Source organism: Passer montanus, unplaced genomic scaffold, assembly GCF_014805655.1.
Source record: "Passer montanus isolate IOZ18808 unplaced genomic scaffold, ASM1480565v1 scaffold18, whole genome shotgun sequence".
Lineage (NCBI taxonomy): Eukaryota > Metazoa > Chordata > Aves > Passeriformes > Passeridae > Passer > Passer montanus.
Genome location: NW_024365381.1, coordinates 13349361 through 13366688, shown reverse-complemented (window position 1 = coordinate 13366688; position 17328 = coordinate 13349361). Strand labels below are relative to the sequence as shown.

The 17328-nt window shown below is 37.4% G+C and overlaps 1 protein-coding gene across 6 annotated transcripts in view; it reads left to right on the top strand.

Moving 5' to 3' along the window:
• The window catches only part of CKAP5 (cytoskeleton associated protein 5), a 52941-nt gene that overhangs the window by 6335 nt on the left and 29278 nt on the right, over positions 1-17328 (top strand). For all 6 annotated transcript variants that reach the window (XM_039705083.1, XM_039705082.1, XM_039705081.1 and 3 more), the window contains exons 2-14: positions 2476-2567; positions 3101-3294; positions 4385-4591; positions 7670-7841; positions 8771-8903; positions 9484-9587; positions 9959-10072; positions 10267-10371; positions 12953-13042; positions 13145-13309; positions 14092-14220; positions 14973-15155; positions 16065-16178. In XM_039705083.1, coding sequence (XP_039561017.1) covers positions 2511-2567; positions 3101-3294; positions 4385-4591; positions 7670-7841; positions 8771-8903; positions 9484-9587; positions 9959-10072; positions 10267-10371; positions 12953-13042; positions 13145-13309; positions 14092-14220; positions 14973-15155; positions 16065-16178 — 1767 coding nt within the window. In that variant the 5' untranslated portion in view covers positions 2476-2510. The remainder of the gene's footprint in view (positions 1-2475; positions 2568-3100; positions 3295-4384; positions 4592-7669; positions 7842-8770; positions 8904-9483; positions 9588-9958; positions 10073-10266; positions 10372-12952; positions 13043-13144; positions 13310-14091; positions 14221-14972; positions 15156-16064; positions 16179-17328) is intronic.

Below are 17328 nucleotides of genomic sequence, written 5' to 3'. Positions count from 1 at the left end.
GAAGTCATTGTCTTCATAGAGTTAGATATGTTTTACTTCTGTATTTGCCATGAGCATCCTGCTTTTGGATGTGGGGTAGTGCTTTTTGTGTTGCTTCAGTGTGCTTGTTCGGCTTCTGTTTTTTGTTGGGTTTGGTGGGGGTTTTTTGTTGGTTTTTTAATAGGTAAAATGCATTGAGTTTGAATCAGGTGTCTGTTGATTTCTATTTCATTTTGACCTCTCAGTAGGCTGAAGGAGGCATAAGAGAACAAATGAGAGGTTGGGGCAGAGAAAACATAAGCAGGAGTTTCAGCACATGAAAGCAGATCCATTGCAAAAGGCTGATGGGGTTTGGATGCAGTAACTGGCTTGCCATTCTGACCTCGTATGATTGTTTGGGATTGGTATGGCCTTTGAGTTCTATTCTCACTGTAAATTTTAATTTGGAGTACTTTTTTGTCAATTCCTGACATGGAGGAATGCTGTGACTAGGGTTTTGTGTTTTTTTTGTTTATTTAGTAAGTTGAGCATTAAAAAAAGATAGTGAAACAGAATTAACAGTTCAGTAGAATGGGTTTTAGGTAGCCTCACTTCTGAGTACTTTGCTTCTTACATAATAAGCAGATTCTTTCATTCTCAGTGGTTTACAGTTGTTTGGCCCTCCCCAAAAAAGTGTGCTTCTTTAGAAGCACGCTTGTTACCACTGTGCTGATGTCAAGAAAATATATCCACACTGTTGTTTTGATGAGAAAGGGAATGAGAAAGGCAAACCATAATAACGCTTGGATACACTTGTTTATGTATGTAGTCAGTTTGTGTTCTGACATTGACTCTTGTTTTACTGCCATTGGGCAAATTAATAGTTTATGCAATTATAGGGAGAGCAGTATTAACATCCATAGGAACTTGTAAATATTTAAGGCAAGCTTTGTGTAATTTGCTGAGGCTGTGTGTATCGGTGACAGGTAGGGATTTTGGAGTTCTTTGTGTTTCTTATGGATTTTCTTTTGTAGTTATTGGGAGGTTGGGTTGTTACTTAAGTATCTTCTGACTTATGCAGGAAGGAATAAAAAAGATTGTTTTTACTGTATGCTGTTGCTGGCCTAATTTTGTTGTCAGGTTAGCTGTATGTCTTTGTGTTGTGTGGATGACAGAAGCTTTGAAGTACTTGCTTATATTAATTTATATGAGTGAAAATATGCCCCTAATTCTAGGGATTAATTGTCTACAGAGACCCTCTGAGTGAATTAGGTGAAATACTTTGTAGGCCAAAGGCTGAATTTCTGTTAGGAACATTCTGCTAGTGTTGTGTACTTATATGCTTGTAGTGATAAATTGTTGTGTATGGCTGGGTTTTGGCTTGGTCTATGAATTCAGACTGGTGTGTTGAAATGTGTTACTCCCTCTCTGGTTTGATATTGTGCTTATAAATAACACTGGGAGCCCTTTCTACTGCTGCTGCTATTTTCATTTTGCTGACCTCTCTGCATCAGACTGGTTCTCTCATTATTTTCTGAGCAGTCAGATTATTTGTACAATAAGTCTGAGATGGGCATTGAGCCTAAGATCTCATCTGTCATACCCTAATAGTCAGTGTTCTTATTTTAATCTAAAGGAAAGGGAGAAAGGGGAAACCACTAAAACTTGAATGACTAAGGATTTAAACCCTACATGTGGCAATAAATTGATCTCTTGTTGACAGTTGCTGACGCTGGCTATGTTAGAATTCGGGCAAAAATGGCTTTTGTTCCTCTTGGTGAATCTTCATTTCAATTGTGCTGTTTGTAAAGTTGTTAAAATGACTGTCCTTACACTTGCATCTGATTATTTTTTGACACTGATTCATGGCACCTGTTGCTAAAAGCATGTGTCAGTAAGAGCCAGTTTTTAGTGTTGATGGGAACTCATTTTGGTTTAGTGCCTTAACTGTAGTACATTCTTCCTCAAGCTTAGGTGAGGTTATATTCCACATGCCTTTTCAGCTTACTAAAAGTTTCACCTATTGAGACTTGTAGTGTGAGAAATACTACAAATTGCACCACTCTCTAATCTTTAATGGCTTCTGGTAATTTTCTGGAGCTAAAAAAATAGTCGTCTGGTCTTCAAAGTGTGCATTAAATATAATTACAACCTTGGATTGCATATTAGCGATGAGATTTGCTACAGAACTGGGGAGTCGTATTGGTTTTGGATTTTTTGTTTTGTTTTTTGTTCATTTGTTTTCTTCTTGGATTTTTTTGTGTGTTGTGGTTTTGATTTGGTTTGTTGTTTTGGTCTTTTTTGTTGTTGTTGGGGTTTTTTTTTGTTTTGTTTTTTGTTCATTTGTTTTGTTCTTGGGTTTTTTTGTGTGTTTTGTTGTGGTTTTGATTTGGTTTGTTGTTTTGGTCTTTTTTGTTGTTGTTGGGGTTTTTTTTTGTTTTGTTTGATTTGTTGTTTTTGTATTTTTAGGTCTAAATATGTATTCTTCTGTTTTCTAACTTGTCCTTATCTCCACAGAAATTACTGTAGTTTTAGAGAGAGTCTGATTTACAATGGGGGACGACAGTGAGTGGATGAAATTGCCCGTTGATCAGAAATGTGAACATAAGGTAGGTAATCATGAATTTGGTTTGCTGCGTATGTCTGCTCATGATGATTTTGTAGTGTTTCTGTAACTAAATACTCTGAAATTGGGTAATCTTGACAGCTGCACAGGGAGAATGTTAACAGATCTGAAACTGCATCAGCTCTATCCAACCTAGAGGCTGAATAACCTCTATTAAGCAGATTTTAGTAGCGTTGTATGGCGTAAGCTTGTGTGCTGACAGATAAGTACACTCATTCACATGGAGAAATTACTCATCTGTAGCTGAAACTGTTGCTGGGCTCCCACCTCCTCATTGGTGTTTGCTGGAACTTATGAAGAGCAGGGGGAAGACTGGCATCTTTCTATCCAGATCATTCTTGGCTGGAGAAAAACAAGCATTTTGTCCTGTTGCATGTCATTCATATAAACATTGAAGAGAAATCTGCAGGTGACAGCTTGCTGAGCATACTTTCAAATATGATTGAAGAGTTTTGTGAGATTGGCGAGTTAAGGTTGTAATAGCACAACATTTAAATGTCCAATTTCTGGTTCCAGCTATGGAAAGCCAGATTAAACGGTTATGAAGAAGCCCTTAAGCTCTTCCAGAAGATAGATGATGAAAAGAGTCCTGAATGGTCCAAGTATCTTGGATTGATAAAGAAATTTGTGACCGACTCCAATGCAGTGGCTCAGCTGAAAGGACTGGAAGCAGCGCTTGCTTATGTTGAAAATGCTCACGTAGCTGGGAAGTAAGTAGCCTTTTCTTGCTGCTCTTAGGACAGTTTTATATGCCTCTCTGAGAAAGGATGCAGCTGCATGTAAATCGTGCAGTGGCCACTATCAGGTCTGATCTCTACTGTTAGGAGCAGAACTTGCTAATCTAGAGAATTTGCCGAACGGCAGGCTTTCCTTGTGGATGGCCTCCATGTGCATATTAATTTATCACAACTTGCTTGCAGTGGTCTAAAAAACTATTGAAGGCACTAGTAAAAAATTCTGAAAGGGTGAAAAATGTGAATCACTAATGTGGTGGTCTAAATGCTGTGAACTGGAATCTCTGTTCTTGTTTGATTGAAATAGTCTTACCTGTACAGGAGGGAGCCTTTTTTCAATGGGATGTTTGTGTAATTCATACATGAAATGAGATACACTTACGTTTATGTGACATTGCATCCAGCATAACCAATATGAATCTTCATACCTGCCAATTTCTTCACTGGATGTGTTTTAGTTCTTCTGTGTTGTCTAGCTGAGGAAGTAGACCATACTCCTGAGGGTGAAATAAAAGAAATAGGGCAGGTTAGTGCTTTGGTCCACTGACTTTGTGACCTGATGAACTGAATAAAGGTCTTACTTAAAAACAAATGGACAAACCCAAAGCTTTGTTTGAAAATCTAACAATCTTGCACACTCCTTGATTTAAAAATGGTGTCAATGATTTAGTTTATGTGAAGGTTGGAAGTGTATGTGAAATACTGTGCTGGGATTATGTACTTAACATATTGCAACATATATAATTCCAGTACATGGCATTTATTTGTGAACCTCAACTAGGGAGTGTTAATGCAGTCTTGAGAATGTCTACTATTCACTGTTGTAGTCTGGTATTAGAATGATAATATAATTGTGATCTGTGTCCTTTTAGTAAACTACATGACAAAGCCATCCCTTAAAAATAGTTGGGTTTTTGTTTCAAGGTTATTTTAGGATGTAGTCCCTTTTATGTGAAGATGTGTTGGGTCTTAATCTGGATTTGGTGCTGTGGTTTTTTTGTGGCTAATGATGTAGAACACTTAATTCACATAAATGTTCCAAAAGTAATAGTCTCTCATCTTTCAGGACGACAGGAGAAGTAGCATCAGGAGTTGTAAATAAAGTGTTCAATCAGCCAAAGGCCAGAGCAAAAGAGCTCGGTGAAGATATATGTCTAATGTATATAGAAATTGAGAAAGGAGAGGCAATACAAGAAGAATTATTAAAGGGTCTGGACAACAAAAACCCAAAAATCATCGTAGCATGTATAGAGACACTGAGGAAAGCACTAAGGTAAGCTTTTAGTTCATGATGTTGTGGTTTTCTTCCTTGCTTTTTCCTCACTCCAGCAATATCTGGAGTTTAATTTTATTGCTATCTTTAGCAGGCCCTTGTTATTGTTGAGTAGAATGCATCTTTCCTGAACTGGTATTTTTTGACAGCAACAGTTGACAACATCATGGGATTTGTTAGATGTGAGGGTTGTCTGTGTTGTACTAGCCTCATCTGGATCTCTTTCATTCATAATAACTGTTTACCAAACTTCCAATTTTCCCAGCCTCTGAGAGAAGGGCAAGATTAGTGTGTCTTGTTCCAGACTGTGAAGCTTCTCTCCTGAATATCTGTAATAAACTCACTGATATGAAACCTAAAACATAGTTTAGTTTTTTGTTCTGCCTTTTTTTTTAACCACTGTTTTCCTCACTGTTGTGAGCATATTTAATTGGGTACACAGTGTGTGTTTTTAGAAGAAAGGAGAAAAAAAACAAGTTCATTGCACAGTAAGCTTCTATTGTCCATATAATAATTCCTTTATTGAAAAGGAGAGCTGCTAGTGCTCCCTAAAAATCAAATCCAATTTAAGATGATGTAGTAGGCTTCAGTATTAGATTATTGTATTTGTCTTGGTTTAAGGCAAGTTTGGGAGATAACCTTTAAAAGGGGCTTTTTTACAAAAGCAGATTTAATTTCTCTTCTTTCTTTTAACTGGTTCGGGAGAAAATATTTTCTTGGAGAAAAAGTGGAAAGAAATGTTTATTAAACAATAGAAACCAAACAATATTAAACAATAAAACTTCTCATTGCTCTAAAAAAAAAGCAAACTCAGAACAGTCCCCTCCCCGGGTTGCAGCTCGGCTCACTCAGTCTTTGATCAGTCTCTCTGGTGCTGGAAACGCCGCGGCCCAGGCCTGGCCAGGGGGGCCACAGGTGGAGCTGCCGGTGCTCTTCTGGGTGTTCAGTCTAGAGCAGGCTTGAACAGGTCCAAGTAAAAAGGAAAAAAATCATAGCCCAAGGAACTTTGTTTCTGCTAGATAAAACTAACTAAAAGCAAAAAAAAAAGAGAAAAAGGAGTTTTGTTTGGCTGTCCGTCTATCTGCAGACAACACAGTCCAGGAGCAGGAATGTGGAGGAGTGAGAGCAGTCTGAAAACAAACTGCGCGCTTCTTCTGTCCCCTCTTCACTGTCTGGAAGAGAGTCTTAAAGGTGTAAAACTTATTATTCAGTATAAACAGAAAAAGATGATTGGGGATAAAAGCATCATATAGTCAACTCAGGACTGTGGTGGTTCCATATGATGTTTGTTTGCTGCCTTTGAGTGAAAAATACTGGGGCTTTATGAAATTCTTATACTTGGTGTATATATCATTTACTGACCAATAGGCTTTTTTTAAAGGAAACAAAAAATTTTGAAATTAATGCACAGAACACTTCTTTCTGAGTAAAGCAGCTCATGTGAAAACTGTATAATGTATGTGGAGAGTGCCTTATGTTATACATATTTTGGAGAACTTGCTGAGGCATACATAGAGATGGTCTTTGTTAAACTGATGGTTTCAGGCTTTGGTAATATCAAAGTAAAGTTTTGGGCTTAACACATTACCTATGCTTCTGCTCAGTGAATTTACTGTCCTATATTTGAGAATGTATTTTAGCTATTTAAAATTGCTTATCTGGTTAAATGTCCTTTTAACAGTGCAGTGTAATTAGAAACCTGCATAACCTTCCACAGTATCTTTCAACTAACTACTTCTGTAAAATGTACCACATATGTTTATTACTTGCAGTATTTTATTATCTTCGTGATGTTAAGGTCAAATACTCGCATTCCAGCCTTTTTGCTTAAACTCCATCTTCTGCTTCTGAGCTGTGTTGCTACTTAAATTTTTCTTATGCTTTGGTAGGCTTTCTGCGTTGATAACAAAATTTGTCTGTTGTACCTAGGTGGGTAGCTTGAATGTATAACTAGTTTAATTTCTGGTGTTTTCTATCTTGTGCTAAGGTTTCTATTCTTTCTTGTTATGTAAATTAGATTATATTAATTAGATACAAATAAGCTTGCATAGGCATTTCTCCAAATATGCTCTCTTTTTAAGTCATGATAGAAAAATTGAATTATTGGGCAACTCATTTGTTAACATATTTAAATCATGTTACTTCCAAGACCAGTTTTGAAGGTGTTTATACTGAGTATTTTTTAAAATTGATGTGGAAATAAAATTATGTGCACTAGAATTTCTAGAAAGCGAGACATGTAGATTTTTGTTCTTGAGCAGGCTTTTTTGCTAGCTTTTTTATGTGGAACTTGAATTGGAGGGAACCATAAGAAAAAGTGTGATTGATAGAAAGACGGATTCAGAATTAAGAAATGTTTCTGAATAAAAAAAAAAATTACTGCTTTTGAGGTGATATATATATGATGCTTTAGTAAATACAGCAGCTAACTTTCACTGAGTTTGAAAAGAAAGTTCTTGTGTTCTCATTCATTGGTGATTGAAATAGGAAGTTTTGTGTATTAAGTGCAACAGCATGTAGAATCTTCTGTCAAGGAAGGGTGTTTGGCTGGGGAAGCTTGTTTTGTGTGTTCCTTCAGTGGCACATAATTCAGCACATGTGTCTTCTGTGAAGATGACCCAAGCTCACTATAATTATCTGGTCCAACAAGTGGAAAAGTGACTAATGCTTTTGCTGCAGTTTGTTTCCAAGGATAGACAAAGGAGATTCTATTCTGACTTAAAAAAAAAAAAGTAGGTCATACAAATTTTCATCTAAGGACAACTTCTTTCTTCCCTTGTCTTTTTTCCCCCCCGGCAAGGGAGCTGATTTAAACACTGGACTGGATTAAGTGCTTTGAAGTAATTTGAGAGGCCTGATTTTGTAATTCCAAACTGGGTGTGGAGGTTCATTTTGATAGGGCATATATTCTTTAAATTTTATGTTAGCATCTCAAAATAATATCTGGCATAATTTGAGTAGATGTAGAATGCTAAATGTGCACTGGAAGACTTTCATTGACTGTTTTTTAGAAAAAGAGTTATTTGTGGATCACTCCCTGTTCATGGACACTGATGCTATTCTCTGTTTCACTGTCAGTGAATTTGGTTCAAAGATAATCTCACTGAAGCCAATCATCAAAGTATTGCCAAAACTTTTTGAATCTCGGGAAAAGGCTGTTCGAGATGAAGCCAAGCTCCTTGCTGTGGAAATCTACCGTTGGATAAGGGATGCTTTGAGACCTCCATTGCAAAACATAAATTCTGTTCAGGTAGGCAGGAAGTATTTCTGTATCCAAACATTTGATGCTCATCCTCCCTGATTCTGTGATGTTGGGCACTCTTAACACCAAAACTGCAATGTATTTTTTTAGCTCCATTTAACTCCCCCCAAAGTGTTGGTCACTCCTAGTCATCTGTAAGGAAATCATAGCAGTGTTTGGTTGTTCTGAACATACATGAAGTTGTGGGGTGAACCTTCATATTGGAACTGAGGATGGCAATTGAGCAGTAGAATGTAGCAGAATGGTTGCCCTTATAAAAGACCCTTGCACTGAAAGTCTTTGAGTCAATAATTTTCAGTCTCAGTTTTCTTTTTCCCTTAAGTTTTTTCTTCTGTGCATCCCTTCATACTTATTCTGATGGTGCTCAGGTTGTGGCTGTTTCCCTTCAAGAAGGAGCATTGAATTATCATAGATAGACAATTTTAAAATTTTACAAGCTATGCATCCTTTCCTCCTACCCACTTGAGTTAATTATGTTCAGGTGGAAAGCAGTAGCTTGCTTTAAAAGGGCATGGTTATAAAAAACCAAACAGTTTCATCAAATGTAGCTCAGCATGTTTGTTTCATCTTAGTTTTAATGTGTAATAATAGCATGGCTGAAAAGGAAAGCTTCCTTCATGATAAGCCATTTTTATTTCAAAGTGTCTACAGAGAGGCCACACCATTCTGACAGGGGCCACTGTTCTGACTGTTCTACTATTAGTTCTTATGTAAATGCTTTGCAATAACATTCTCTTCTTTGACTAAGTATATCCACAGACTTTTGAACAGTGAATGTGAAGTCACTCCTTTAGTGGCAGAAAAAAGATAGTGAAAGGTAGTGCTGTCCTGGCTTTGAAATGGGAAAACTGTAATGGCTTGCTTGTCTTGGAGTATGTCCATAATGTCTCTGATACGATGATTTTCCCTTTTGGCAGCTAAAAGAGCTGGAAGAAGAATGGATCAAAGTGTCATCAGCTGCTCCTAAGCAGACCAGGTTCCTGCGTTCCCAGCAGGAGCTGAAAGCAAAATTTGAGCAGCAGCAGGGACTTGGAGGAGATGCAGATGGAGGTAGACTGTTTAATCTGTGAACTCTATTGGCAAGTATATTGTATATAGTTGGTGAAGGAATGCATTAAATTGTAAAGAAACTTCTACTCAAGCTGGTGCAAAACGTGGAGTGCACTACACAAGAAGAAAATGTCTGAGGCAGAAACTTTATATGAAAGAGTATCTATCTTTTTAAGTAGCAAATTCACAAGTGCTGATGGCACTTTCTGAGCAATGAGCCTTAGGTGGTGCTGAAGTCAAAATTTTGTGTCACTGCTTGTCACTATAGGACACAAGACAGCGCGACGCAGACACACTGCTGCTCTTGGGCAGGAAAAAAGCGAGTGCATTTTCTGACTCCTACATTTATAGATTTCCAAAGGTGACAGAGGATTGGAGGGTGAAAGTGCCACCTGTCAAGGGCACTGGACAAACTAACAGTCTATCAAGTTTTTCCTCCTCCATAAAAGAATGCAAAACAATAAGTTCTTTACAGGAAGTGTGTGAGAGTTTCATACAAGAATGCAAACATCAGAAGGCTTAGAAAATCTTAAAAGATCAGGGTGACAACTGCTTATATATTTCTGTCTCCTGGTTGCAGGAGATGATGATGAGGAAGAGGCGGTACCACAAGTAGATGCATATGAGTTGCTTGAAGCTGTAGAAATTCTCTCCAAGCTTCCCAAAGACTTCTATGAGAAAATAGTAAGCATAAACTTAAATACTACCTGTTAATTCTTTGTATCGCTGATGAGTCTTAAGACTTAGGGGCAGTTCTGCAATGTGTGCTTTAGTGCCACGTGGATAATAACAAACTAGTTTTAATAACATTTGGGCTATCAGAAGTAAGTTTTAAAGTTCGATTTAGCAGCAAGAAAGCTGTAATTTTAAGGGGCTGAGGTGTGTCCTGGGAAGGGACTGTATTTCATATTTCACTGCAGTTACTGATGCTCAACTGTAGGGAGACCTTGGTTTTCTCAGGATGGAATAAAGGGTTTTAATCTAAGGTCTGTGGCAAGTATGCTTCTCTAGAACTGTTTCTCTTTATAGATTAATGTAAATTATTTGCTCTGCAGGAAGCAAAAAAGTGGCAAGAAAGGAAAGAAGCTCTAGAGGCTGTTGAACTGCTAGTGAAAAATCCCAAGCTGGAATCAGGAGACTATGCAGACTTGGTGAAAGCACTCAAAAAGGTAATAAAACTCAGAGTGCACATATAATTTAATATTTTTATAATTTATTTGTATGATAGTTTAAAAGTTATAGTTGATATAATATAATGAGTAGAAAATTACTAATTGGAACAGTTGTGGAAATAACCCAATTTGTGGCCCACTGATTGCTGTAAGAAATTTTTCCATTTCTCTGAAATTGATTTTCTCTTCAGGTTGTTGGAAAGGATACAAATGTTATGTTAGTTGCTTTGGCTGCCAAATGCCTTGCTGGACTAGCTACAGGCCTCCGAAAGAAATTTGGACAGTATGCAGGGCATGTAAGTAACTGGCTATGTACTTTTTTCCTGATTTTATTTATGCTGGACACCTTTTTTCCCTTTCCCTTTTCCCTGTCAAGCCTTGGTATTTATCAAAGGTATTCTTTGGGACAATTGGGAATGCTTACCAACCCCTTAGAAGAGTAAGCATTGAAATACTTGCCTAGATCTTTGTAGCGTAACTCTGAAAGGACCTTTTTAATTCATATTCAGCAACATGAAACTTTCTGTTGCAATATAAGTCTTCTGTACTAGGAAAATTTAATTGTTTTGCCATTAAATGAACTTTATTTACATTACCTTGTCCTAGAGACACCCCTACAGGAATGCATTTGTAGGCCACAGTGGAAAAAACAGCTTCTAAATCAGAGTTCTACTTAGCACCTTCATGGTGTATGTTTTATATTGGTTGGGTTTTTTGCATGTTGGGGGAAGGTAGGTGGTGGGTGTTTTGCCTTGTTGCCTGGGTTTTGTGGGGGTTTTTGTCTGCCTTAAATAGCAAAAAATTCTGAGATTTTTGGTACCAAAATGTTCTGGTGCTCCAGTTTAGTGCTGTTTGTTCTCTCCTATGGTGCTCTTCTCTTACCAGTAGCTAAAATCAGGGAATACAGGGAAGCTTAACTAGTATTTGGAAGCAAAGAGAGCTTTTAATAAGTTGCAGTTCTCACTTGTTTCTCAAGCCTGTGTCACTGTGTTCTTTAAGCTGTTCAGTCAAATTTTTTGTGTGGTATGCAAGAGTAATGGGGTTAGAGAACTGATGTGCCTGGCTGCTGGTAGTGTTGTCTCTGAATTGGGAAGTTGCTGAATCTCACTGCTTCAGAAACTTTCAGGTCTCTTGAATGCTGAACAACAGTTTGCTCAGTCACTTTCATTCTGAAAGCTGTCTGTAGTTATAAAAATTATTCTGGCATTTGTTTTATAGTTGATTTCTGAAGGTTAACCCTTATTGCTACACAGTTAGTGTTGAAAAAGCCAAGCTTCTAAAACAAGGGTGTAGCTCTGTGTTTGCCAAGCAAATGGCATTAAGAAGATGACTTTTTCAGTAGTGTAATGGCAGCTCTGAATTGCATAATCTCGGTACTTATTTTAGCAGTTCACTTGATTTGTTTGCTGGATTTATTTACTTGTGAGGAAGATGCAGACTTCTGAGAGTGGGCATTGAAGTGTTACAAAACAGAAGTGTTGCTAGAATTGTATGATTATAAGCTGTTACTTAAATATAGGACTGCAATTCTAGTGTGCAATCTGTGTTCCAACAGGAGTGGTGAAATCATGCTTAGAATCATAGTCCTCACTATAATTGAGTACATATGTGCCACCTTCACCTCTGACTGCATTTGTACCCCTGGACTAATTTTTCTTCTTTCCCTCTCACATGGGCTACGGTTTCTAACTTCCATGTTAAAAAATTGTTCATTTTGCCTGGTAGTATTTTCTAAAACAGAGGTCTAATGATTTAAAATATCTCCTTGTGACCTTGTTCTCTGTGGGGTTTAGGGGTATCTAGCACCTGCAGTAGCATGTTTGTCTTTGTGGTGCCATCTGTATTATCTGAAGGTTTTTTGAGTGTTGAAGTCTGTGAACTGGGAATTTGGAGGTTGCAGTCCAAGATACCACCTGAGCCTAGGTCACAGTACGTCACAAGGGGTTGGGATTCCATAGTCAGCTTCTGAGTAGAAAGCAAATCTGTTTTTTGTTATGCAGGAGTGTATAACTTTCTGTAAAGCATCTGACTGCTTCCAGATGAACTGTTATATTTATGAAAATTTTGAGACTAGCCTGCTTTCCACAGTTAAGATCTGCATGTTTCTGGCTCAGTGACAGAAGTCCTTACTCTTACAGAGCCCGTACTAAAATGGACTTGTTCACATTACTGGCACATCTGCAGTGTAGTTATTTTTACTTTTTTTGAAGTTTTATTTGAATATTTTATTTGGTTTTATTTTGTTTGGTTGTTTTTTTGTTTGTTTTTTTTTATCAGTGACTGTCTGAGCACATAGACTAGGTAGAAATTGCTGTCAAATTCCAGTATGGCATAGTTTACTGTCAGATGTGATTTTTCAGGGTGGTAGATCTGAAAAATATTGCTGCAGAGAGGATTCCAGTTGCTTTAGAATCATGATCTTATCAGCTGTGGATCAGATGAGGACTTCTTTATGAGCCATGCTTAATGCTGTCAGAAAACTGGGAAAGAGGGGACAGGTTAAATGCCTTCTTGGGTTCTTAGAATACAACAGCATAGCACCCTTTATGTTGTGAAATCGTTCATTTCCATTCTATTGCTCTGTATTCCAGCATAATTCCATAATCTGTAATTTTTATGAATTTATAGGTCTGCCTTTGGTTATGAAATTTTTTAAACATCTATATTTGTTAATAGAGTGACTGGAATGAGTTTAATGTTGGAAAACAGCAAGAATAAACTAGTTCAGACTGCTGTTGGCTGTTGTGTACTTCTGGATGGGTACAGTGGAGATGTCTGAATTACAGGCTTCTCTGCAAAGTACTGTGTGGTAGACTATCAGGCTTTCCAGTTATGTTAGTGAAGAGGGATTTGACATTTTTGTTCCCTTTTCCATAGGTTGTTCCGACAATCCTGGAGAAATTCAAAGAGAAGAAGCCCCAGGTAGTGCAGGCACTGCAGGAGGCCATTGATGCAATCTTTCTTACAGTAAGTAAGAGTGAAAATTTCCCCACTGTCTGAGAATTGGTCATGAGCTTTGATTTACTTTTCTCTTTACTGAAATAATGACTTTTTTATTCAACACTGTAGACCACATTGCAGAACATAAGTGAAGATATTTTGGCAGTCATGGACAACAAAAACCCAACAATTAAGCAACAAACATCCCTTTTCATTGCAAGAAGCTTCCGACACTGCACACCTTCTACTCTGCCAAAAAGCCTGTTAAAACCTTTCTGTGCTGCGCTTCTCAAGGTAAAGCAGGAGGAGTTGATACTTCTCTGGCATTGACTTGGGCACTGTTGTTGTGAAACCTTGGATTGTTTGGGGAGAAAGACCTGAAGATAGTGCAGAGACCAGAGAGTTCTTGTGTGCTGTGTAGCCCTCAGAGTTGGTTTTGGTTGATGTCCAACTTGAAGGTGACTGTCAGAGGAACAATTTGGTTTCCTTTATCTTAGCTTTTTTGAAGCTGTAGACTCACTAAATTTGTAGTGGATTAAGACAGTGATTTACAACTATTATTCCAGACACTGTCACTTGCATCTTGCACAAATCTCTAAGTTTTTGTTGGAATGCTATTGTTTAGTATGAATAAAAGAACAACCATCATTGATTCATATATGGCAGTGACACTAAAGCATTTATCTATGTAAGTGACATTGATGTATATTTTTTTCTTATTGCAAACAGCCCTTTCCTTGGTGTAGTCAATATCCCTGGCTTAAAAAATTGAGGTTTTTACAAGATTACAGAACTTTAAACTCTTTATGAACTTTCGTGATGTTTAAAGCATGACTGTTCAACTTCTTGTGGAAAAAACCCACATATGAGAAAACAGTTGTATCTGAGAAAAAGTAGACTTGGTCAGTACATAGGAAAACAGAAGTGTAAAAGGCTGTTGCCTTTTTCTTTCTGCAGTGGAATGTCAAGGATTACTCTGTAGTAGATTTAGATTCTAAATAAGGGGAGGGGATTCGTATAGAAAATTTTCAGATATGAGCCACAAGTCACATGACATAAATTGTCTTTCTCTGTAGCATATCAATGATTCTGCACCTGAAGTAAGAGATGCTGGATTTGAAGCGTTAGGCACTGCCTTGAAAGTAGCTGGAGAGAAAGCTGTGAATCCATTTCTAACAGATGTGGACAAACTAAAGCTTGATCGCGTGAGTATTGTTATAAATATGGTAAAAAAGGCTCCATTTATCCATTTAAGATGCATCTTAGGCTAGAGAAGGTGAAAAATAATGCTTTAGCCTAGTTAATTTCAGCACAGGTTTTTGAATGTGTATTTTTTACTTAAATGTTACTGGTGTTGCAGGGAATCTGAAAATCTCTTCATTGTTACATAAAGTATCTGGCTGTATTATCTATGGGGTGGGTTGTGAGGTTTAGTTGTGGCTTTGGTTGGTGCTATATGGAGTTTTGTTTGTTTTTTAACACTTCCTTGTCTGAAACAAGATTTTAGGTCACAACTATATGGTCTAATTTTGTATTACTACATAGGATTTGGTATTAAAGGCTTGCTTCCCAACTAAGTTGTTATATTTTTGCATAGGCTGGCAGGTATTTTGATTGAATGAAAGGTTTTTTAGTTTGAGATGCTCAGACTTCGTCTTCAAGCATCTATGAGTATCAGTAGGATGTCACGGTTTTCTTAGTATATAAATGCAGTTCATTTTGAATTAGGAGAATTATTTTGGCAATACGGCGGTGGTTGATGCCACTGACTGGTTAACCTTACTTTTGAAGGAGCATCAGATAATAATATTGGAAAGTAAACTACTTACTCTTCACATTTTTTCCACAGTAGTCAAGTTTGAGCCACTGCTGGTAAAGGGACACTGTGCATCCAATTCTGGTAGCTAAACAGCTTCTTTCTACCCCCCCTTTTTTTTTCCCCCCCACTGCTTCACAGATTAAAGAGTGTGCTGAAAAGGTGGAATTGGTTTATGGTAAAAAAGCAGGAGGAGCAGCTGAGAAAAAAGAAGGCAAGCCTGTTACTGGAAAGACCACTGCTGTTCCAGGGCCTGCAGGAGATAAAGAAACAAAAGATGCAGCAACCAAACCAGGACCAGTGAAAAAAGCATCTGCAGTGAAGGTGAGAGGTTGTCTGACAATCACTGTCTGTGATTGCATCAAATAGTTACTTACTGCAGATCCAAGGTAGCCTGAACATTTGCCTCTACTGAGCTTTCACTGTCCTTTTGCAGGAGCAGGTGAGCCTAACAGCAAAAGGAATCTGTGACTTTCTGGGAATGTAATGAAATCTCAGTTTTTAATGATACAAACTGTCTTGACACTTACGTCTTAATACCAGACTTTTGATTTTGAAAGGGTGATAAAAGACTGGAGGTATTTAGAGGAGCCTCAGATGTTATAACATTGATGTGCTCTGTGATAATACTTGGCTGAAGTCAACATTTCTTGTAACTAGCAAAGTTACTGGTTAAGTATTGGGTATTTTTTCAGCATAATTTTTAGTTTTTTAGTTTGCTCCTTTGTATATTTTGAAGTAGTTTGAACTATTAGCCTGTATTTCTTTCATATTATTCTTTGGATTTTAAAAATTGACTACAGTAGATGTCTTTGTAATGTTACTTAGTTCTTCAGGTGGAATACCTGGAAGTGAATTGAAGAACAGATAAAATTTTTTTTTGATACTCAGATAACCTGAAAAAGAGACACCAGTCACAAGTTTAGTATCTAACCAGTATCCATAGGAAAACATACAGATTAAGTCATTATTTCCTGAACTTTCTCAAATATGTCATTCTTTCCTTTTTCATCTTCCATTGTCCTGTTTTGTTTTGTAAAGCCTGTAGTCTAAAAGCAATATATTAATTAAATAAGCTCTAGCTGATCTCGGCCTGCAGTTGTTATGCTATTAGAGAGATGTATTTTTCTGACATTAGAATATAGAAGTATAGTATAGGAAAGATAGCAGTTCTTTTGCTATCTGAGCTAGAGACCTATTTGATCTTGGCTAACTTGTCCATTTACTTTCTAGGCTGGGGTCCCACCGAAGAAAGGCAAACCAGCTGCAGCTGCAGGTACAGGAGCTGCTGGGCCTAAAGGCAAGAAGGGTCCTGAGACCAAAGAAATCTTTGAGTCAGAGCTCTCTGTGAGTATTCTGCTATTCTCTGAAATACAAAGCCCCCTGTAATGAAAGATGGTAGCTTTGGTTAGTCAGTTCTTCAGGTACCACAGAGTTTTTCACTGGGGTTTTTTGTTTTTGTTAGAAGGGAAAGCAGTATGTATAAATTTGTAACTGGTGAAATGGGACTGTGGTAAATACACCTGTTCTTCAGGCTGTTGTTGACACCAGGCCATTTAAGACATAAAGCAATAAATCATGCTTATACCCTGTGACAGGGGTGTATTGTTGTCCCTGACATAGGAAGAGATGATTGAAAAAAACAGCGATACTTCATATGTAATTTAGGACACGTGATTTGCTGAAGGAGTCTGGTATTAAAAGCCTGAGAATACATTATTCTGGAGTTTACATTGAAATCTGAAGTGAAAAAAAGTAATAATTAAATGAACTAATATGTTTTGTGCTGTTCGTACTAAGTTATATTTCAAAAAATTACTGAATTCTGCATGCTAGCTGACCATATACCTACTTTCTTGGTAGGGAACTGGACAAGCTCATGAATCTGTGGCTCAAACAGTACCAAAAAACCTATTAAAGCTTTGCTAGATGTATCTGCAATATATCTAGCATATGGTTTGGACTGTCAATCCAAGCCACAGTTATATTTGGAGTGTTGCTTAGAGTGAATAACTTGTATTGTGTATCCAGCTTATATTGTTAGTTTTACAGTAGAAAATGAGAATACAGTTCCTGAAGGTGATGCAGACACCAGTGAAACCACTAAATAACATTCATCTTCCATTTTGATAAAATGGAGACAGAAGATGGGTCTTTTGTCTGCCCTCATCAACTTCTGATTTGTTGTTGTCAGTGTCTACTCAGGCTTGATCCAAAATTACCTTGCAAATTTTAGATTGCCTCTGCTTGATTCTTTAAGCAGATAGTTGGTGTTCAAGATTAGTTTTAACTATCTGCAGAGTTTGTTATACTTTCCAGAGATTACTTTTCTGTTGCAGTACAATTTTAGCAGCTTTCTAAACCCATAAGACTCCTAAACCACAATCCATACTAAAATCTTTCAATCTGCAACAGAACCCTTTTCCTATTTTGTAAATGCACCACAGTACAAGGGTCAGTCCAGTATATTACCTGTCCTTAAGATTGCTGCCCCCCT